The 22,856-nt window shown below is 38.1% G+C and overlaps 1 protein-coding gene across 6 annotated transcripts in view; it reads left to right on the forward strand.

Moving 5' to 3' along the window:
* ATXN7L1 (ataxin 7 like 1) overlaps positions 1-22,856 on the forward strand; it is a 115,314-nt gene that overhangs the window by 75,856 nt on the left and 16,602 nt on the right. For 5 of the 6 annotated variants that reach the window (XM_062018918.1, XM_062018912.1, XM_062018925.1 and 2 more), the window contains 4 exons: positions 5,918-6,140; positions 14,525-14,808; positions 21,390-21,472; positions 22,324-22,580. In XM_062018918.1, the coding sequence (XP_061874902.1) occupies positions 5,918-6,140; positions 14,525-14,808; positions 21,390-21,472; positions 22,324-22,580 (847 nt within the window). Of the gene's footprint in view, positions 1-670; positions 785-5,917; positions 6,141-14,524; positions 14,809-21,389; positions 21,473-22,323; positions 22,581-22,856 lie in introns of those variants that run through there. The other variant, XM_062018932.1, reaches the window with a different exon arrangement.

Consider the following 22,856-nt stretch of genomic DNA (forward strand, 5'->3'; position numbering starts at 1 on the left):
CTGTGCAACAAACCACCTCAGGGTATACTGTAAATAGAAAAAATGTAATTTGTGCATAGGTGGTGTATGGAGTTACCATAAGTAACATCTTCAGCAGCAAGACTGATATGTTACTGGAACAGAGTCACGTTGTGGGTGAGATAAGAAATTTCATTACCATCTGCTTAAATATTGTAAATGGGGATTAACAAACAGTATTATATTCTGTTAAGGGCAGTCGGATCAGTTACTTTATGCTATCTTAAGTAAAAGGGCTATGAACTCAAAGGTTGTGATGAATATAAACTTAAAAGGAGGGTTTTTTCTGTAAATGTTTACTAACAGCAAATAACTTTCTTACCTTTCTGGGTTTTAGCAACTAAGTTGTGCAACTACTTTTTAGCAAACTAAGTTTTGTTTGTTTTTACCAAGTGTAACACCAAGCTATAATCTATAGCACTGCGTCTCGAAGGTATTCATGAGCCAAGCTAAAATGGATTTTTGCTTTAGGCCTCTTGTACTCAGGAAGTCAGATTGTGCTACACGAGAGTAATGTTTCAAAATGACTGGTGCTGACAGAGTTCTAGTGTCTGTCTTCTAACGACGTTAGAGGGAAACTTTTTTGCCTTGTTTCAACTATCTAAAAAAAAAATACTGAAAGACCAAAGACATATCTTTCTCTACACTCAAGCTGTATCATGACTTTTTTCCTTTTCAATCTCCCACATCTCACCAATGGAGAAGACACTAACTGTGGGCAAAAACTATTCACTTGATTTGATCAGTTTTGAGTACCGCACGTTGGGTAAGAATGGGCGTAGGTGGGATATACTAAGAAATGGGGTTTTTTGTACTACAAATTAGAAATATCTGCAGTTTCAGGATAATATAAATATCTTTTGGGGTACAAAACTACTGCAGGCCACCTGGAAACATATGATTGGCACATTTTACTGGCAGTTTATTTATTGTTGTGTCATTGTCTGTAAGGTTTGCTCTGAGCTGAGTGAGTGCTTGATCTCATGTGAGAAAGTCAAGGCTAAAATTTGAAAAGAAACTTTCTACTCAGAATGTGGTTTTGCCTCTTATTTCCCACACGCTGTGCTTGTGGCTCTGGAGCTTGTGTTGCCTCTCTATTGCTTTGCTTTTTTACTTATGATTAGAAGGAGATGTGGCGTTTCCTGCAAAACAGCTGCTAGTATTCCCTGGTGACCCGTCAGAGAGGATCCAGTGGAATTACAGATTCAAAAGCAGACCTAGAGGACTTTGGCAGCTGCAGCAGAGGTTTTGGGGAAAGGTAAGGGGTTTGTAATGTGCAGGATGCAGAAGGGAGAATTAGAAATGGAGTATGAGAGCATGGGAGAGAAACTCTAGAGATTCAGGGACTGTTAAGTCTCCAACAACATAAGGACTTCACAGCTACAAACAATTCAAATTTGGCTGAGAAAGTTGGACTACATCCATGTTTCCATAGGACATGGAGAATCTCCTGGAATAGTTTAAGATCGTTCGCAATGCTACTGATGCAACGTGCAATGCGCATAAGGACGATACGTAGTTTTGGGCTTTGAGATGCTTGTCGCTAACTAGAAAAAATAACATATTGATCTGAAATCGATTCTTTAGAAAGTGCAGTTAATTCACTGAGAGAGAGTGTTAAACTTTCCTCCAAGATTAATGTCATTAATACCATTAACTGTTTGACAGCAGAAGTCACATGTTGCTTGTCACTTACTGCAGTGGCTGCGCGGAGACAGCTGAGAGGTTGCAGAAGGATTAATGCAGTAAAGAGGATTGTAACTTTGTGTTCTCTCTGCTCTTGGATTTGACAGCAACTGGTATTTAGAAACAAAACAGAATATGTGGTGTTGTTTATGTGGAGTCTGAACATCCATTTGGAAGTATTTAAATGAATTGGAAAAGTTCTCTTTCATATTTTAAACTTGAGCACACATTCATGGCATTGCAGGCTCCTGAGAAACTGAAATGTGTGTAGAATTTAGGTTAGTAACTTATGAGTGATAACAGGTTCTCTAGTTGCCTTGCAGGATTTTTCTTTTTTTTAGGGGCAAAAATGTTAGTTTTATTTTAGATTCATTTATGTCCAGTGGCTATGCCACTTCTGAATGTAAACAGGGACAGCCATGTCCACAGCTGTGTAAGTACAAGTTCACCTGCCTTGCTAGATCTAATCTATCTACACATGAACTGCAAACGAGCATAGAAATTTTTACACAGATGGCTGGTTGTCTCCTGAATGTGTTAGTATGTGAATATCTAATTTTATAGCAACTATTTGATGTGCAAATGTCTTTTATTCACATACTAATGTATTACATAGACTCTATAGTAGCAGATTTCTATATTGTGTGTAATTACTTGTATATATGTAAAATATGAATAGACAAATTATTAGACATTTTTAAAAAACAGATGTGACCAAGAAATTCAGTTTTATAGAAGAGCACTGACACCCTGGTTTGAACAGTTGATTTTGTCAGCTGACAGCCTTCTTGATTTGTCTATGTTCCCATTATTTCTCTTTGAAACTTACTGCCAATGTCCAAGGCAGACAAACTCTCACATACATAGTAAGGAAGGAGGAAACAAGAGGTAATCTGATACTTCTTCAGAAGGAATATATCAGTATTTAGTTATTATTTATGTCCCCACCATCAAGATTTTTCTATGAGTTTTCACACCTTTAGCAAATCCAGACTCCTGTACATGTGCTTGCCTAGCTCAAACAGTGGTTTGAACAGTGGACACTAAAGTAATATTCAATTACAGAATCACAGAATGGTAGGCATTGGAAGGGACCTCAAGAGATCATTTAGTCCCACCCCCGTGCTAAAGCAGATTCACCTAGATCAGATTGCACAGAAACACATCCAGGCGATTATGTGAGCAAATGTGCAGATTTTACCCATCCAAGCAGCATCTGAGGACGATGGATGTGTGGCACTGGCTATTTATGTTCCTCCTTCTGTGTGACTTTACAGTGGTCACAATTTCAATTTTGCTTCCAGGAAATTTCATCAGAGGCTGGGTGATGCTGATAATTCTCAAACGTGTCAGAGTCTAAAATATGAAAGACTCTCTGTAGCCATGTTTTGAGGGAAGAGGAGAGGTTGAGGAGTTGAAAGGAAACACCAAATTTAGCAGTTAGTTCTGATCACAAGAACAACCACCACAAGAATGACCACCAATCTGACACACTCAGATAAAATAAGTAATCTTGTAATCTTTTCCTTCCCTATCTTTTAAGTAAACATCTACTTAAAATAGTGAGATGCACTTTATTGTATTGTCATGTCCCATCAGTGACTTCTACCATTTTCTATGTTGTAAAAAAATCCCAAGGTAGTGTATTGTCTGGTTCTCGGGAATTAAAAAAGAGAAAGTTGTGGAGCTTGACTCAAAATCCAGTGTAAAGAGTCTGTTAAAAAAATAACTTGCTGTGGCATGTGATACTTGGGTGACTTTAAAATACAATTTTAGATGGGCAGTATCTTGTCTTTCCGGAAGATTGATTTTAATATGAGAGTAGTGTATTTCACTTCCAAATATATCCACAGGTTTGATATTGGAGACACAGTTTACTAGAAGGCAGTTAGTCTTGAGAAAACCAGTATCCGTGGTGAAGGCTGGAGTAATTAATCCTGAATCAATGGAATCTGTGTATGGAAATTGTGGGAGTTTTCCTCAAGTTTCACTTTATATACAGCTTGGTTACATAGCAGTTGGTTACACAGCAGTTCATTTTCATCAGTCCTCAAGTAATTAATGGGAAAGTTTCAAATTTTTGTTAAGTTAATTTAAATGGATTAAGTAGCTGCGGAGAAGCTTGGTGAATCTTGAAACAACAACCATTATTTAACAAAATAAATACTCTCTGAATTGAACTCTACATTTCAGAGGCAAATGCTAGCTTACACCATCATTGCCACAAATGTGAGGTGAAATGAATGTAAATTGACTGCATCCTGCAAAGGACTTCTAAAGGCAGAGACTACACAGAGAGGTGAAAACTGGCAAATGACAGTTGGCATTTGGTGGGGTGAGGGGAGATACTTTTTGTATTTAAAAAGAATTAAGGCTGTTTCGGTCTTCAGTTACAAGAGAAACTGGAGGAAATTTCAGCATTTGTCCTTAAAGCTGTAAATAGGAAGTTGTGGAAGTGCTTGATCTTTAATATAAAATGCGCTTATTTAGTCACTTAGATATAACAGAAACCGTTTGGGATATTCTTTTTTTAAGCATTTCTCTTTGTTCTTGAGGTATTCGCCTATTGCAAATTAATCATGGATGAATCCTTCTGCTGTTGGCAAGTTTTTACTTGTGAGGATGCCAGACAAATTGTCGTGTTTTGATTCTCTGTGGGAAAATTTTTCAGAGTTGTCCTTGAAATATCAAACTAGGGAGTGCAGGGTTGATAATGTACGTACAAAACCTTCTCTTGCAGCAGCAGGTCACTGTTGCTTCCTTAACCTGCTCTTGGTTGACAGGGCAATGCTGTGCAAGCTCAAAGAACATCATCACCTATATGGATTCTTACACTTTAGTGCTGAAGGCTTTAGTTGAGTAAAAATTGCTGTGTGGCGAAGGAGAAACTCCAGCCTGTCCAAAGTTCTGGGTCTATAACTACATGACATTTGCCACACTGGATTGCTGTGTCATGAGCGGGGATACCTGTCTGGCCCCTGCCAGGGAGGCCTGTGATGCTGGAGCCTGCTGCTGCTGCTGCTGCAGGAAAGGTCCCCTTCCTTCAGCCTGCCCTCTGCTGCGGGCCTAGGAGCACAGGGGATGGCTGCCTGTGGAGTGCAAGGGCTGGGCAAAGAGTTTATAGCACCTTTCAGCAAAATCCAGCTCCTGTCTCTTGTAATGTTTTGTAGTTGTGCTGAAGCTCGCAGCACAGGCCTGTTGTGTGCAGCACGGTGATCCAGCACGGTGATCCAGCCAGCTGGCCGAGCACTAGCACTTCTCCCCTAGAGAAGTATATCATTTATAAAGAATGGCCAAATACCTTCTTAAAACAATCTTTTTATTTAACAATATCAGGAATAGGCCGTTTAGATTTAAAAATAATGATAATAACCAAGCCCAAAAAACTTTACTGAAGTCTGTCTGTCCTGAAGCCTGTTCTCCTCTTACAGGGTCAGCAAGGCCTTAGTTTTTGCAGGGTTTTTGAGGTCTCTCAAATTAACATGAAGAGTGCTTACACAAGGACCTGACCTCTAGAGCCAATGTTTGTAACTGATACATAAACTTCCTGCTTTTTTTCACTTGCCATTTGCTCTATGTGGAATAAAGCTTTTACCTTGATTGATGCTTAGAGATAACCTCCAAGCTACGAACCAGGCAGAGCCAGCCTCTCTGGAAGGGCTGAGAGCAGCAGACCTTTCTCTACTTCTCAGTCTTCCAGTTGTTTTCCTTATAGCTTCCCATTAAACTAAAACCAAGATAGTCATAAACTGCCCAGTGACCATGTCACATGAATTCTTCATAAACTATTATAGAAGCAATCTCATGTCTGTCACTGAGTATTTCACTGAGTCATCAGACCTGTTGTTACATACTCTACTATTTCTTCTTATGTGAAAGAGCTGGGACACTTAGTATACCTCACACAGGTAGTAGTTGCTTATTAAAAAATGGTTTGACATTTCTTGGTGAAACTTTCTGGTGGGGTATTAATGTTTGTTTCACTATATTTCACATTTTTCAGAGCACTTCAGAGTTGATTTTGTTGAACTAGCATTCTATGATTCTATGAATTACCATTCAGCTTGATTACACTCACAACAGTAATGAACTGGTGTTAGGAGTGATGAAATCATTGTAACTAGCACAGAGAGAAACAATTTCCTCTTCTCTGACTTCTTTTTTGTCTTCTATCGTATGAAATACTGTAAAGTTTATTAATTTTCCATTACAGAACGAAGACACGGTTCAATGTGTAAACCTTCCCCTTCTCCAGCTTCTCCAGCCTGCAATTCCAGGACATCCCTAGTACAGATGAAACCGAAATCCTGTATCAGCGGCCATAACCCTGTCAGCAGCAACTCAAAGCCATTCAAAACGCCCAAAGACAATCTACTTACCTCCAGTAGCAAACAGCACACAGTCTTTCCTTCAAAAGTATCACGGGATAAACCATGGTAAGTACCAAAATAATAGTTACCAAAGACGCTGATGTTCAAAAAAAATAAGGTATCTCTATGTATATATTTTATAGTCATTTTTTAAAAATCCATATTTGTATCTTATCTAAGTTTACAGTTTAAGCCTCTACATTTCCTAAGGGAGGAAAATGGCATGGTTTGTTGGGTTTTTTTTTTAATATATAGGAAGAGGAAGAAGAACTAGATTACTTTTCTGATGTTCCATTACATGTCTGCTTTTCTTATGATGCATATAGCAAGTGAGATATTGACCCAGTTTGCTATCTTTATGGTCCATCTTCCATTACAGTATCAGCCCTTAAAAGTTATGCTTTTAAACAATAGGATAATTTTTGCAGAGTTCTTAATATTGACTTAAATGACGTTCATGAAAACTTACTGGTTATAGTCATTTATCTTCAACAGCAGCTGCTGATGGAGTTCAAGCTGTATTTTGATAATGTTTAATGCCATATAAGAAGATGGAAGAAAATTATGTCTGCACAAATCACTATTTTGGGAGAATCTTGCATCATGTACTGTGATATATATACACATACAGGCTTTGAGACTGCCAGGCCGATCCTCCCGTGACTGTGATGATAGCAGCAGAGTTTCAAAAATGTAAATGAGAGCAGAACTGGGTCACTATTTTATCCCATAAGAAACTGTTTTGTCTCTAGTTATCTACAAAAAAGATACTTTGTGATTAGGGCACTGGGTTGATGACTCAAGGTCTGAGTTCAGTTCCTGGTTCTGCACAGGCTGCTGCTACAGCTTAGTCTACTCAGCCTTGGTTCTATGTCTGCAAACTTGAGATAGTAAGACTTCCTTTTCCCTCAGTTTTATCTGCTTAGTGTGTAAAGATCCTTCATTTTTAAATGTAATGCCTAGCATGACCAGGTCATGATTTTAAGTAGGGTTTCTGGACACAACTGCCTTAAAGCAGTTAAAAGTCTAATGCGAACCGTTCACTCATGAGACAAAGCATAAACTCAACTTATGTTACGGTAATAGCTCATGTTTTCTGCCTGAAACGTGCACTAGTTGGTATGATTTCAAAGAAAGCAGCTTCTGCCTAGCTGCAGAATTTACCTTGCAATGGAACAGCCTTGATCAAAATCTATTCTCCCTATAAATCTGAACTCACCATCTTTCTAAGTGTGATGAGCATTGTTGGATAGTTATAGCACAAAATTCTGAAAATAGAAAATCTGCATGTTTAGGCTACACACACACACATACACAGATGAGATAGAGGCTATTCTAGTTAAGGTGTAAGTACCTAATTTACTACTTAAAAAATATATATCTTATTAACTGAACACTGACCTTTACTCCTGAATGTTGGAGAGGACTTTTGTAGAAGAAAGGATTTCTTTAAATTTTTTTTAAGTCTAATTAAAATCAGAAAGGACTTCAGAGGATTAACAGTATCGACTATAAACCTGTTTCTCATCTTAGTGTTACAGACAGCAACTTACATACACACATTGCAGCATGCTAACTGAATCTATAAACAATGTCTTCCGTTCTGGCAACAGATGGCATTCTGTCAGTCAGTAAAAGCTGGAAGGGAACAAAATAACCAAGCATTTCCACCAATCCCTTTTCTCTTTATTGAGAACATCCCAAACATTTACTGATGATTAACAAGGTAGGTTTAGCTGCTTAAAACCGTTATGCTGCTCTGTTAATACTTGGCAATAAACATGTCAGTAGTTGTACCTTTGAATTATCCAGTTCTTGCAGCTATGCTGGGACATAATACCTTGGGTTTGTTTATCAGTGGGGGAAAATGAGGCATACAGTAGTTAAAGATATCGTCATCATCACATAACATATCACAAGCAGTCTGAAGTGGAGATCAATGAAATTGTCTTTCAAAATTCAGTGTTAAGTGCCTTAGATTATGTGACTTGTTAAGGAATAAAATCAGTCTGATGATCATCACAGGTTATAGAGAGCTGACAGCTGTTACGGAAGAAAGTGTTTGTTCCTATTCCATTAGTGGATTATAATTATAAAATAATTATACAATTTATTCTTTTTTAAGATTATATCTTCCATTCAGCTGTCTGTACAAGTCATCGAATTTTACCCGCTTATCTTGTAGAAAGAAATACTAAATTGACACAAATATGTTTGTCTCAAAAATGCAAATAGGATTCATCATGAAGCCAAGTGTGTTCTGGTTTATCATCTTCAGAAGCTTCCAGTTTTTCAGTGCTTTTGTCTGTTTCATTGCAGCTTCATACCACAAATATTTTATTGACATAGGTTCTTCCAGACAGTTATCAAATTAGCTTAATTCAGGAATTCTGACACGTGTAATGATTGATTTCCAGGCCTTTGAATAACCTTTGTCATGCTTGCCTGACTTTCATACAGCAGCTCTTTTAAATTTTAGCCATTAGAATTAGTGGCAGTATTTCAGCAATGACCCAGTAGATCTGTCTGTTGTGATGTTTGCCTGCATGCAGACCCAACTCTCCCGTTGCTTAATTCGTTATAGTTTTGGTTGACTCATCATCTTAAATGTTGACTGAGTAGCTCTTTCTGTTCTTCACGTCCTGTGTTGCTCTAAGATGTACTGCAGAGGTTCAGGTTGCTCCTTGGCTAATGCTTTAAAAAGCATGATCAGATGAAAGAAATCTGGAACTGATTCATTTTTGTAGCTGCTGTTTTAATACTTCCCTTCTTGTAGTTGGAATATGAAGGATTATTGTGAATACATCATCCAGAAATATCTGTCAGCTCTGATTTTTTTTTCCCCTATATCTCTCTAACATTGTTGCTATTAATACAGCAGTGCTTAGAGACTGGAGCAGTGCTGGAGCACCACTGTGCTGTTCACAGGATAAATGTAAACCACCGTTTTGTGCAGCTTGCAGCTGAGGCAGTAAGAGATATAGCAAAAGAGTAGAAAATAGAGAGAAAAACGTGACAGGTAAGGTGATTGGTAGTAATGACAATAATAATGAACAAGTTATCATAATTACTAAGAATAGCCCAGATACATAGCCTTTGTAAAAGGCATTCCTGCGTCCAGGAACTCTCTACCTGACTGCTGACTAGGCCAGATGATGCCGCTTTACTTGCCATGCCTCAGCGCAGCTTCTGAGCGCTTTCATGGAGGATTTTGGTGCTGAGATGCTACAGAGAGTTCATTTCCATCCATCTGTAATCCTGAGGCAGTGTAAAATTGGGGTAAAGTGTTAAAGTAAGCTAGCCCTGAGATACCAGCTGAAGCAAGTCTCCTTGACCTCCCTCTGTGAGGATTAGCTATTGCCTCATAGAAGTTCTTAAAATTAAGAAAATGTGACAGAATTTATGTGATTTTCATCAATATGTAGAAAACTGATACTTTTTCTGTAAACAGAAATAAGATCACCGAGGTATACCTTTGGGTAATCATTTGAAATTTATGATGTCACTTTTCAAAGGATTTTTAAAGTCATCTCTTAGTCTATTTCTTTGTGTTAGGAAATACCATTACTCATACTGAGACTGGAAAAGTGAAGCTAGTCAAGATTTAAAGATTTTCCTAATGCAGTACAGAATTTGAACCAAAATTCAGCAGAGTATATTTGAATCACGTCTTCTAACACTAAATTGCAAATATATTGTTTACATCATAGAGGCAATCACAGCAATGTAGAATAATGTTTCATGTTTTGAAATGTTTGTGGATTTTTTTTTCTGACTAATTTGCCAAGAGCTGAATGAATGGCTAAGATTTTAGAATTAATACAGCTACGAATTATCAAAAAAAATCCACAGCAAAACTACATAACAAGAAGAAAAAATAATTTTTAAAAGCCTGAAGAAAGGAAAACAGAGGGAATAGGGAACTCCAGGACATGCAATTATTTTTCTTGCTTGGGAATGATAGTCATAAGCAATGGTTAGAACTAAAAGAGAATTGCCAGAAGATACCTGGAATGGAAAGTCACTCTTGTTTTGGGAGTTTGTCGCAGGTTCTGCCTAAGGAGTAGTTAGAACAGGATAGAATAGAGTAAGGTAGAATAACTTCAGTTGGAAGAGACTTAAAATTACTATCTAATCCAGCTGCCTGACCAAGAACATGAGAAAAAGGAAAAGGAAAAGGAAATTGGTTATTTTACCTGAAAAAGAGAATGAGCTTTTGAATGAAGCCTGTCACTATCAAGCACTTTACGTGGCCTTCAGATATTTTTGTAGCCTTTTTCCAGTTTTCTTCTAATTCGTCAACATTAGTATTGAATCACTGGTCAGCAACACTGGAGGCCATATTCCAGTATCTGTATAACCAGAGACATGTGAAAACTAAATTTGCTCCTTAATCTTATTTGCCATAATCCCTTTTTTTAATGTAAGCACAATGATACAATAAAACCTCATGTTGCTTATCCACTGTGACCATTAAACATTTTTGTCCCTTGTTTCCAATATGTTATTTTCCTGCAGACAGAGTAGCTATTATTTCTTGTGTAACTTTACATTTGCTTTCATTAATGAACTTTACCAAACACTCCATGCTACTACTTATAACTGCCATATCTCTTCATTTAGTTTCCCTTAACATTTGGTGATGGAATCAAGATTATCACCAGCAATCATACATTCATTTCTCAAGGCTGGCAAAATTTTCAGTCATGTCAGACTTGGTAATGACAGCTAAAATTCTCCCTAGCAAACACTTTATTGAAGCATAAATCTCTGAAGAACTGCTTTTTAGTTTGATGTTGTTTAACATGTGCTTTTAAACTGTTCTTATTTGTGTTTTATAATGCTTTTCCAAAGTTGGAACACTTTCACAGTTATCTTTGTCAGCTTTAACTGGTAACCTCATCAAAAAGTGAAATCAAATTTCTCTGCCAAGATCTGATTTTCAGCAAAACCATGTGAACTAATAATTTATCAGTTTATTTTTATTAGCTTTTTCATTTTTTTCTTCCAAGACATTCTGGTTTGGGTTTTTTATGTGGATGCAACAGCAACACTCTGCTAGCTTCTAAGTTGCCAAATATTCCAAGAGTTAATTACAAATTAATATGCTGAGACCCAGTATCTTTCCAGCTCTTCTGGAACTCAGGGACACATTATCCAGATTTACTTATGCCAAAAAAAAAAAAAAAAGGAAATCATAATTTTTCAGCTGGCACTTTACACTTACTGAGAGAGTCAAAACCCATTTTTATCTGGTTAGAGAGCATTATCAATATTCCTTCTTAGTACCAAAGAAATACTGAACATTTCCGTCATTTTTGCATCACTAGTGACTATTTTGCTGTCCTTTAGGTAGATACTGTTATTAATTTTTTTTTGTTAAAAAAGGTAAACTTGTCTTTACAGGTTTTTCCCACCAGTCTTTGGCAATTATATGTACTCCCATTTTTTTCTCATTTTTACTGATTGTCATGTGCCCTTACTCAGTTTTATTTGGTTGCATGTTGTTTCTCTTAACTGTTGCTTTCAGCAGTTCTCTTTAATAAGTCTAAACAGGGCTTTTCATTCAAAAATTGTTTTTAAAGTATATTAAATAAGGTTTAAAACCTTAATTTTTATTTTTCTAACAAATATTCTAAAGAAATCCCTGATTCACACAAAAAAAACCACCTCAGCTTGGGAAAAGAACTCTCTTTAATCATCAAATACAAATATAATTATTTGTGATTTATTTACCTTTTTAGTCCTTAATAGCTGACCATAGTCACTGGTCTTGTGCATCTATCAATTTGCCATTTGGTTATCAATTCATCTTTACATGTTATGCTAAGATGAAACTAGAGTGCCTTAATGTTGAATGCAGTGCTCACATATCTTTTTTTTTAAAGGACAAACTTATCATCTGTAGCTTCTAAAATCAGAAATAATTTACTGTAGACTGCCAGGAGTCCTGTAGAATGTTTGTCTTCAAATACTGGAGTATTTTTCTTCTACATTGCAATGAAATACGTGATGCAGGTTGACTTGTTGATCAGTTAGAAAACTATGTGAAAATGTTCCCTCCCCTGGGCTTTTTGTTCTGTCATGGTGACCCATCTGTATGTGCCTTAGGATTTCAGGTGCTGAGCACCACTAAACAGAGAGACTGTTTTTCAGATCTAATAACTGGTTTGCTAATAGACTGAATAATACACTTGACCCTTTCTTTCACTGTGTATCAGTGCTTTGAATTAAGATAGATCTTAGAAACCGGGCATGAAGATTTGTTTTTATGTTTTTACACAGTTTTTATATAGTAAGACTAGAGTAAAACAAAACCTCTCTATTTTCAGAAAATGTAATTGCCATCTGTTTAAAAGAAAAAAAAAATATTCCTACCCTGAGTTGTTATAATTTTTGTCTGTCGTTTAACTTAATAAATTCAGAGCCATTTAAAAAAAAAATAGAGGATCAAATCCTCTCTTACATAGCTCCGTATGTGCACTCCCTGAAGTGCAATTGATGCAACTCTGGGTTTGTGAGTCAGTCACATTTGTTTGCTTAGTTACTGGCCAGCACTCTATTTTGCTGCAGTCAGATCTGTGTTCTGAGTAGCTGACTGCAGTGTTTATGGTACCACTGGACATGCCATGTTTCATATAATTCAGTTCCAGCTCCTGAATGTATCCCATTGTCTGAATCTCCTTTTTTTGTTTTATATACGTACTGTTTATATCAAGGTTCATACATTTTTCTATGTTAAAATACACTTGGAACAAAGATTAGCAGCTTTCCAATGTGCATGAGTCCACTCAGCTGCACATGCTATATTTTCTGCTTATCATCTTCAGCAGCTGTGTAGAAACAGAGGTTTTGCAGTAGCCCAAGAAGCTCAAGATTTGACTTATTTTGGGCCCTGCTTCCAATGTTTCCAAAGGGTGTCCCATGGAGAACGCTATCCCAAAGTCATCTTTTAGTGAATGAGGGAAAGTCTCAAACTGTACAGTCATGTGCAGACAGGTAAATGTTTCCTTTCTTGGGACACTGACAACAGTCTGATCTCTGGCATGGAATTCCGCTTACCTGAACTGCAACATGCCAGCGTACTTCAGAATGCACACTGATTTAACAACGAATGACACGAGCAATGCACATGTAGAAGCTCTGCACTTCTGTGCAAAATTACTGCAAGAACCAGATTGTTCTTTAGCACAGTTTGCTCAGTCTTTATGAAATACATTGAATTTTACCTTTAAGCGTGTATATCAATTCTAGATGAGGAATTTGGTTTGCTTTTTGAACATCACAAGTGCATTTGCATTTAAGAAAACTTGTGTTTCTTTTGTTTGCTGATTGTGGAATGATAGTCTGAAAATTGTAATTTTTGCACGATCTGTGGGAATTTGATTACAAGGCAGACAGTCAATTATTTGGCAGAAGCAATTCCTTGGGCGGTGTATGGGAAGAACTGGATAAGTGAAGTATTTTCACTAGTGGCCTCCAATGAAACCTGGGCTTGAAGCTCTGAGAATTTCATTTTTTTTAAATGTTTTGGTTTTTTCTCTGTGTTTGTTTCAGTAAGAAAGGTATATAATGTATATATTATATATTGACTGGTAGTCACAAAACATCCAATTTTGGAGTTGTGGGGTAGGTAAAAACAGCTATCATTGTTAGATATTTCCTCATGCAGACAGGAACTGGAAATGTTAAAACAATGCTGGAATTTAAAATCACTTGTCTCAATCTTTGCTGCACAACTGAGAAGGTAACATTTATTAGTGTCACAAATGTGCCATGGTGGTAGTTAAGTTAAAAGTTAGTTATTGCAAACTTTATTCTGAAAACGGACAACTAAACTAGTAATTCTATTGTGAAATTTAAGTTCATAAGATTTTATTTAAAAGGCATTTTTGTAATGCTCAATTCATCACGGATTTTAACACTTTTAAAGAGACAGCTGTTAAGATTTCTATGCTTAAAAACTCTTTTCTCCTTGTTTCCAGAACTTGTATGTCATTCAGAAACATCTGAGCAAATGAATTATTTTTGTGTTTGCTTAAAAATGTTAATATTATTAGCAAACTGCCTCATTGTCATGGTGAGTTTAGTACAGCGTATGCATATCTGATATGTGCTTGTGTTAAAGGCATGAGACCGTATATGTAAGGGAGTATGTTTTGCTTAGTACCAAAGACTTATTTTGGTTTTGAATAGTAGGGAATTGGATCTTTTTTAAAAAAATCAAACCAAATGTTCCTTGTCATAATTCTCACTTTGCCAGGCTGTACAGATGCCTGCTTTTGATTGAACAAAATCAGTCAATAACGGTACTAAGTATTTCATTTTAGTCTGGTCTGACGATATTGTGTCACTTGCATCGAAATTTTTATATCTGTGGAAGGGGATTAAGTAACTGTGAGTCTTTAGTACAGAAAATGCAACTTGAAGATTTTTCTTTCATTTTGCAGCGTTCCTGTTCCAGTAGTCAGTCTAGAGAAAATTCCTAACCTAGTGAAAGCAGATGGTGCCAATGTTAAAATGAATTCTGCGACCACTACCACCATCACCTCCTCCTCAGCCTCTTCATCCACCCTACCTGCTCCAACTTTGGTTAAATCTGGTTTGACATCCAAGTCAGTGCCGCCATCCCCAGAAAAGATCCTGAATGGCAAAGGAATTGTAGCTCCATCAATAGACAAGAAACACCAAAATGGCACTAAAAGCAGCAACAAGCCTTACAAAAGACTTTCAGGTGAGTGTTGTTGTAGTTCATCTTTTGATGTAGCCTATTTTTATTAATCTTTTTATAGCACAGAAATACTGTACTAATAAAATGCTGCAGCCTGTGTTTGGTTCCATGTTTTTTTACTGTGAGATGCCAGTTCGCATGTATGAAAGAGAAAGCTTTCACACTCTCAGCATGTGTAAAGTGTTTTCCAAGTACACATTCTGTTTAGCTTGAAATTGGAATATTTAATGCATATCTCAGCAGGTCAACAGGCCAAATATAAATTTTTAAGGAAATAAATTTCTTCCAACAGACATAAGGCATTCTCAAGCCATTATGTAATTTGGGTCTGCTTACAACAGAAGAAAACATACCTTGGTTGGGTGACTTTGGTATAGTCTTGATCAAGTTGAACAGTTCAGGGTTGAGACATTGGATTATCTACCAAGTTACAATTTTTTTAAAGAATCTTCCTTCTTGGTTTTAAATGGTAGAAAATTCTAATAAGATATGGGAAATTCTGGGGAAGCCCTAGAAGTAATCCTTCCCCTTTACCTCTCTCCCTCTGCACTTCACACATGAATGAAGATGTCTGCAGCGTAGGGCTGCATCCATTGGGAGCAAGAATTGCTTCCTGTGGAGTTCCCGACCCATGACAGCTGTTGGGCAGCCAGCAGAGAGTTTGCCCCTCACAGCTGAAAACATATTTTTGTTCTGAATGAAACCAAACAAAACGTTTTGAGGGATTTTCTCCTTTTCCCTTCCCTTCCCTTCCCTTCCCTTCCCTTCCCTTCCCTTCCCTTCCCTTCCCTTCCCTTCCCTTCCCTTCCCTTCCCTTCCCTTCCCTTCCCTTCCCTTCCCTTCCCTTCCCTTCCCTTCCCTTCCCTTCCCTTCCCTTCCCTTCCCTTCCCTTCCCTTCCCTTCCCTTCCCTTCCCTCTCCTTTTCTTTTCTTTTCTTTTCTTTTCTTTTCTTTTCTTTTCTTTTCTTTTCTTTTCTTTTCTTTTCTTTTCTTTTCTTTTCTTTTCTTTTCTTTTCTTTTCTTTTCTTTTCTTTTCTTTTCTTTTCTTTTCTTTTCTTTTCTTTTCTTTTCTTTTCTTTTCTTTTCTTTTCTTTTCTTTTCTTTTCTTTTCTTTTCTTTTCTTTTCTTTTCTTTTCCTTTCTTCTTTAAAAAAGCAAAAGTAACTGACTGGAGTTTAGGGCTTGAGAAGCTGTGCAGGGTCTATTCATCAGTTGGCAGTGCTTTGTGGCTTGGGCAGGAACTCCTGTGTGGACTGAAAGGCTAATTTTGCTGATGGTGGCATGAGCCGCATTAGATCGTCTGTTGGCAGAAAGTTAGTTCACATGATTTCTGAATGTGCACTAGTTATGAACCAAGTGTAAGTTGTACAAGATAAATGCTTTCATTTCCAGTTAATGAGTGTGGCCTATTTTTTGACTGAATATCAGGTTTGGGGTTAGGGTTTTTTTTGTTTTCTCAAATTTGGCAGTTAGCCTGTGGTACTGCTACCTTGGCTTCACTCCAGACTAGTGCGAGGTGTTTGCTAGGGCTGTGTGGGGTATGGAACAATGCCATTGCCTTAAATGATTTGGTGCATCGATTGCTTTCCTAACTAGTTAAAGGTGGCATATAAGAAAACAGAACTATTGTTCAATTATAGTGTTCCACAGAATGCAAAAATATTACAAGAAAGTAGCTGATTAGGCTTTTAAATGTGATGTTTCACTTGCTATGGTCCAATTTGTTATTCTGATAAAACTGTTTTGCAATTAATTTAAAATATTACTTTCTTGTTTCCTTTAATGGTTTAGTTGCTTAATTTAGCTAATCAATTCTGAATTCCTGCTTAGGCAATTGAAACTGATACTGTTTGAGGTACTTGTTTTCCTCATGTCGCCACATACCACTGCAGGGCTGTAGGTGATGCTTGTACCTATCTTGTACAAGTGTTTGCTGAAATGTGTTCATACAGGAGAATCATTTCTGTAGAGTCTTCCTTCAACTTGCTTGCTGTTCCTTTGGAGGTGACCACATCGCTATTCTGTCTCTTGCTGTCCCTTGCAGTGCCATCTAGGCTAGGGGACATTTCACTGGTGGAAGTTTCTGCACACGATCCTTTGAGCACTCCCATAGGCATTAGTTTGTTTTTATATGGTTAACAAATCCACAGAATTGATACTTCATTTTTAAAGCTCTTCTGTCGTTATCAGATTTAGAATCTGTTCAGTCTTGCTTCTACTGTATTTGTGCAGCAATGCAGTGATGCAAATAGAAGTCCTGAGAGCACTGTGGATGAATTGCCTGTAGATTGAGTGTCACTATGATGGATTCCTCTCCATTATTATACAGGACTGTGCAAAGGCTGAGAGAAAGATCTTAGAAGGTCAACGAGATGATTATTTTAGATATCACATAAATTTCATTCATTTCACATTAAAAGAATGAGACAGTGGCTAGAGGTTTAGGTTTCCCTCAGTCTGCCGCCATGGAGCTGTACAGCTGTTAATTTTAATAAGTCTGGCCTGTTTACATCTGTTTTATTCTTTTTTTTAGCAACCTCCACTGTCTCTCACACCATTTCCCTGATTGTGGCTGAAGTTTGAGTTTCTTTCCCTTGCTGAGAGCTGGTGGTTGTTTGGGTGATGAATGAACCTGCCCTCTTTTCAAGAGCACTGTCATTGATGAGAGAGAGGAAACAGCTTGTGGAACCACAAAAGACAGTCTGTAGCTGACCAGCATAAGCGGATCAGTGTTCCCTTGTAACAAACCCAAAAAGGTTTTTTTCTTTTCCCTAAATCTTCTCTAGTCTTTATTCTCTTCGGGGTGAAGTTAAAGAATGTAGATGCCCAGTTTACACCAAGAATATCTGCGGTGTTGCAAACAGGAGTTTGAGACAATTTTGTTTTGGCCCTTCCTCTTCTTTTGATGAGGTTATAATGAATACTCTTTACTTCATCCACTGAAAGTGAAGTGGAATCCGTTCTGGAGAAACAGATTTCTCAAGCTATGCCTGTGCACAGGAGTCTGAGGGCTCTCAGGCTACACATTTCCTAGTACAGAGTTAGTCAGAAGCTGCATTTTGTTAGTGATAAGTGTTGGCCAAACCAAGCACATCTGTAGCTGGCAATAAGATGTTCGTGGTTTCTCTGGAACAGCCACACATGCTTCAGCCAGAAGTGGTTCCCTGTTTGTTTAGTGTTTTCTGTTTCTCAGTGAAAGTGTGTTGTTTTGTTCACTAGATGGTAGAGGCTTCCAGTTTTTCTGACTATAATGCCTTGTTTTAATTTTGCCTCTATATATTTTCCTGATAACTGGCTTGCTATGATCAGTCCTGAAAGTCTTGCTCTGCCAAGACACTCTTACTGACAATTAGCAATCTGGACACTCCCAAAGGGAGTACTTTGGATTTTTGAAGTATGTTTCCCTGTTGGTCCGAAACACAGCTTGCTTGGTGACTTTCAGAACACATTCCCCAGCCTTATGATTACCCTCAGGATTTTTCATTTAAGGGCATATTTGTAAGTCCATGTAGTCTATTCTGTTTGGGTTTTAATTTGCTTTGAAGTTTTTTAGGCAGGTAATTCAGGAAGTTGTGATAGGAACATCATACACTCAAAAACGAGAAGTAAATTAACTGCTTTAGTTCATGAACATATATTTTCACTCATTAGAGTTTATTATGTTTAGTCATACACAGACTCTTTTCTGTTTCTGTTGTGCTATAAAGGCTGCAGAAAATTCAACTACTTGTGAGAGATCTCAGTCCCGTTGGAGATTTCACCAAGAAAACAGTGCAATTTTTTCCAAGCTCATTTAGAATCATAGACTCGTTTCAGCTGGAAGAGACCTTTAAGGTCATCGAGTCCAGCCTTTGTCCCAGCCCTATCAACCACTAGACCAATTACCTAAGTGCAGCATCCACCCATCTCTTAAACACTTCCAGGGATGGTGACCTGGGCAGCCCATTCCAATGCCTGACAACCCTTTCAGTAAAGAAATTCCTCCTCAGATCCAACCTGAACCTCCTCTGGCACAACTTGAGGCCATTTCCTCTTGTTCTATTGCTTGTCACTGGGGAGCACAGACCAACCCTCGACGTGCTACAACTTCCTTTCAGGTAGTTGTAGAGAGTGATAAGGTCTCCCCTGAGCCTTCTTTTCTCCAGGCTTAACAGCCCCAGATCCCTCAGCCATTCCTCAGATGAGATGTGCTCCAAATCTTTTACTAGCTTGGTAGCCCACCTCTGGATCCTCTCCAGCACCTCAGTGTTCTTTCTGTAGAGAGGGATCCAAAACTGAACACAGTATTCAAGGTGAGACCTCACCAAAGCTGAGTTCAGGGCAATAATCACCTCCCTCCTCCTGCTGACAACACTGTTCCTGATCCAGGCCAGGATGCCATTGGCCATCTTGGCCACCTGGGCACTTGTTCAGCCACTGTCAATCAACACTCCCAGATCCCTCTCTGCCTGGCAGCTTTCCAGCCACTCCTCCCCAAGCCTGTAGCACTGCTGGGGGTTGTTGTGGCCCAAGTGCAGGAACCAGTACTTCGCCTGATTGAAACTCATGGCACTGGCCTTGACCCAGCCACCCAGCCTATCTAGATCTCTCTGTAAAGCTTCCTTACCCTCAAGCAGATCAACACTTCCACCCTGCTTGGTGCCCTCTGCAAACTTACTAAGGGTGCACTCTATCCCCTCATCCAGGCACTGAAGTCAAACTGACAGGCCTGTAATTTCCCAGATCATCCTTCCATCCCTTCTTATATATGGACGTTAACATTCGCTGATTTCCAATCAGATGGGACCTCACCAGTCAGCCAGGACTGCTGATAAATGATGGACAGTGGCTTGGCAAGCACCCCTGCCTGTTCCCTCAGCACTCCAGGATGTACCTCATCCCATTATGTTGGAAAAGATATTTAAGATCATCAGTCCAGCCACTAGCTTCACACAAGCCCATCACTAAACCATGTCCCTCAGCACCTCATCTACACATCTTTTAAATATCTCCAGGGATGATGACTCCACCCTGGGCAGCCTGTGCCAGTGTCTAACAACCCTCTCAGTGAAAAAGTTCTTCCTAATGTCCAATCTAAATCTCCCCTGGTGCAACCTCAGTCCATTTCCTCTTGTCCTGTCATTCATTACTTAGGAGAAGAGACTGAGCCCCACCTCGCCACAGTCTCATTTCAGGTAGTGGTAAAGAGTGATCATGTCTTCCTTCAGCCTCCTCTTCTCCAGGCTGAACACTCCTAGTTCCCCCAGCCACTTCCTGTCAGACTTAGCAGTGCTCTAGACCCTTTGATCTTCATTGCCCATCTCTGGACACGCTCCAGCCCTTCAGTGTCTTTCTTGTTGGTATGCCTCTGCTCGTAGGTCAATAACCGTTTAATGTTTGCTTTATCATTTTTAAGTCCATATAGCAGAATACATAAAACAAATAGCAATTGTGATATCTAGACAACAATTGTCATCTAACGTAGGCTACTTGGCCCCATGTTTATTCCTCCAGCTGTTCTGCTTGCCGTGATTCTGTCATAACATTGTAACATAGCTGTGAATTGCTGTCTTCATCTTCGCTCTCATTTGTTTGATTATAAAGAATTTTTAGATCCTCAGATTAAATGTGGTAATTGATGTTTATTATATTTGAATGTAACAGCACTGTCAGGTTAAAATTGTCTTTGGCACATAGTATATATTCTATCAAGCAAAAGCAAACCAATCTGACAATTAAAATATGCGATGTCAAGGTATATAAAGATAATGGTACATGGGTTTTTCGACATAAACTGAAATGTGCCTGTCTGTAGTTTTGTTACAGCTCTGTAGTGCACACCCTAATTCTATATTAACATAACCTAAAGGAGGTGAGGCTATCTGTGGTGTATATAAATACTAAAATATTTATGAAAGGGAAATACACAAATACAGCATATTAAATATTAATGTATTGTTAATGATAATCATTAGTAGAGCTCATGTAAATGTCTTCTTTTTTTCTCCAATACCTCTGCAAACTTTAAACTCCATGTCTCCCATCACTTAGGGAAATAAGAAGTAACATACACGTTATTTTTGCACATATTTAGTGGACAGTGTTAGATACATTTCAGTTTTAAAATGCCACTGGTAATCTTGCATTTACTTTTGAGATACCACGAGTTGTTATTTAGAGTTTCTGAGCATGTCAAAGAAATGTTGTTCAAAGCACTTGTGATATTTAATTATATGAGCCTTAGATATTACCCGTAGATACGCCAATGCCGTGTTTCAGGGTCTGAGAGACAGCCTGTGGTAGCGAGGGAATGGAACTCACCGGTGTTTGGCTTGGTCCTGTGTTTCAGCCACTGTTGAGTACAGCTCTGAGAGCAGACTTGTTCCAATGAGGTCTGTGGCTGAAATCCTGCTCTAAATAGTTTGAAACATACACAACTGTATGAGTGAGGCTTATGGCACTATTATGGTGTGCTAGGGTTAGAGTCTCTGTTCGGGTAGAGCCACGTTGTTAAGTTCTATTAGGCAAAAGTTATAGCTACTCTGGTTAAAATTTCTGTAATAATCTATTTTTTTCTCCCTTTTCTGCCCGTGCCACCATCAAACAGAAAGAGAATTTGACCCAAATAAACACTGTGGAGTACTGGATCCTGAAACAAAGAAACCTTGCACAAGATCACTCACCTGCAAGGTATTTTTCTTAGAAGATAAAATATCAGATGCTTTGTTATAGTTTAAATCCTGCCACAGTAGTTTGAGAGGTCATACCTGCTCCTGTCTTACAGACAATGGGTATGATATTCAGACGCTGTCTTCAGGTAATTCTTTTGAGTAATTCTGTTTCTTTGAATCAGAGTATCTGCATTATTCCACTGATATTTCTGAAAAGATTTTTTCCTTGTAATTTTGTTATGCAAAAAGCATTAACGTTTCATATAGAAGCACAAGTGTTATTTTAAATGCTTCTCTTTTGGTTCATGTGTGAAACAGTGTTCAAATATAGTCAATTTTTAGTAAAAAGTTAACATGATTTTTGTATAATAAATTACTTGTAGGCTGCCCTTGTGATAGTAATAAGTCTCGTGTCAAGAAGCAGCAGCAAAGACATTTGTAATGAACATTTGCATGTGTATGTGCTGCCCGTCAGTAGAGATGATCAGTTAAATTTGCTTTAAAATCTGTTCACATTTTTCAATCCAATGAAATCACTTTTTCATTGTAAGTTAAGAGCTACAATGATGTTACTTCTTAATATTTTAAAATTATTGGACTTATATTTTCTGTCCTTAAAAAGGTAAGTCAATAGACCCTACTGTATGAAAATTGCTGCAAAAGGTGATTTTAGCCTTGGCGTTGGCATTTCTTAAGAATGGCTTCGTAAATTATCAAAGACAATGTGGAACAGCAGCTTGATTTCCATAACTGTGGCTAAAGTTGTTTGAAGTAGATTTTATCTTTTAGAGTTGTGGTGTATCAGAAGTATAGAGGACTCATAAACAATGTCATGCACACACAAATGCTTTTTAACCACCCTATTTTTAGACTCATTCACTTAATCATCGACGAGCAGTTCCAGGCCGTAAAAAACAGTTTGACATCCTTCTAGCTGAACACAAAGCTCGATCCAGGGAAAAAGAAGTTGCAAAAGACAAAGAGCATCCACCATCTGCAAGGGAAAGCTATCAGAGCCAGCCCACACCAGCACAAGACTCTCTGTCGGGATCTTCAGTGAACTCTGGGCAAGAATCTAAAGTAACATCTCCTGCAAAATCTAGACCACCAAATTCTGTACTTCCAAGGTGAGTGATTCTCCAGTGTGGAATGTGCCATTCTGAAGGTGCCGAAAGAAATGGCTTAGTCTTTCATACAACTGATCTTACAAGCGTTCAGCACTTCTTTAGGACATTGCATGGTAAAACTTATTAATAAAAGAGTTTCTGCTGGCAGTAGAAGATAGACTATTCTTGTATGGACCTAGTCTGCCCATGATAGCTGCTGGTCTGATTATGAATGAGGTAAGGAGTGGTGCCAACCCTCAGCTCAGAATCTCAGACTAAGTGCATTTTTTTGACTAA

This window comes from Colius striatus, chromosome 1 (assembly GCF_028858725.1).
Source record: "Colius striatus isolate bColStr4 chromosome 1, bColStr4.1.hap1, whole genome shotgun sequence".
Taxonomy (NCBI): Eukaryota; Metazoa; Chordata; class Aves; order Coliiformes; family Coliidae; genus Colius; species Colius striatus.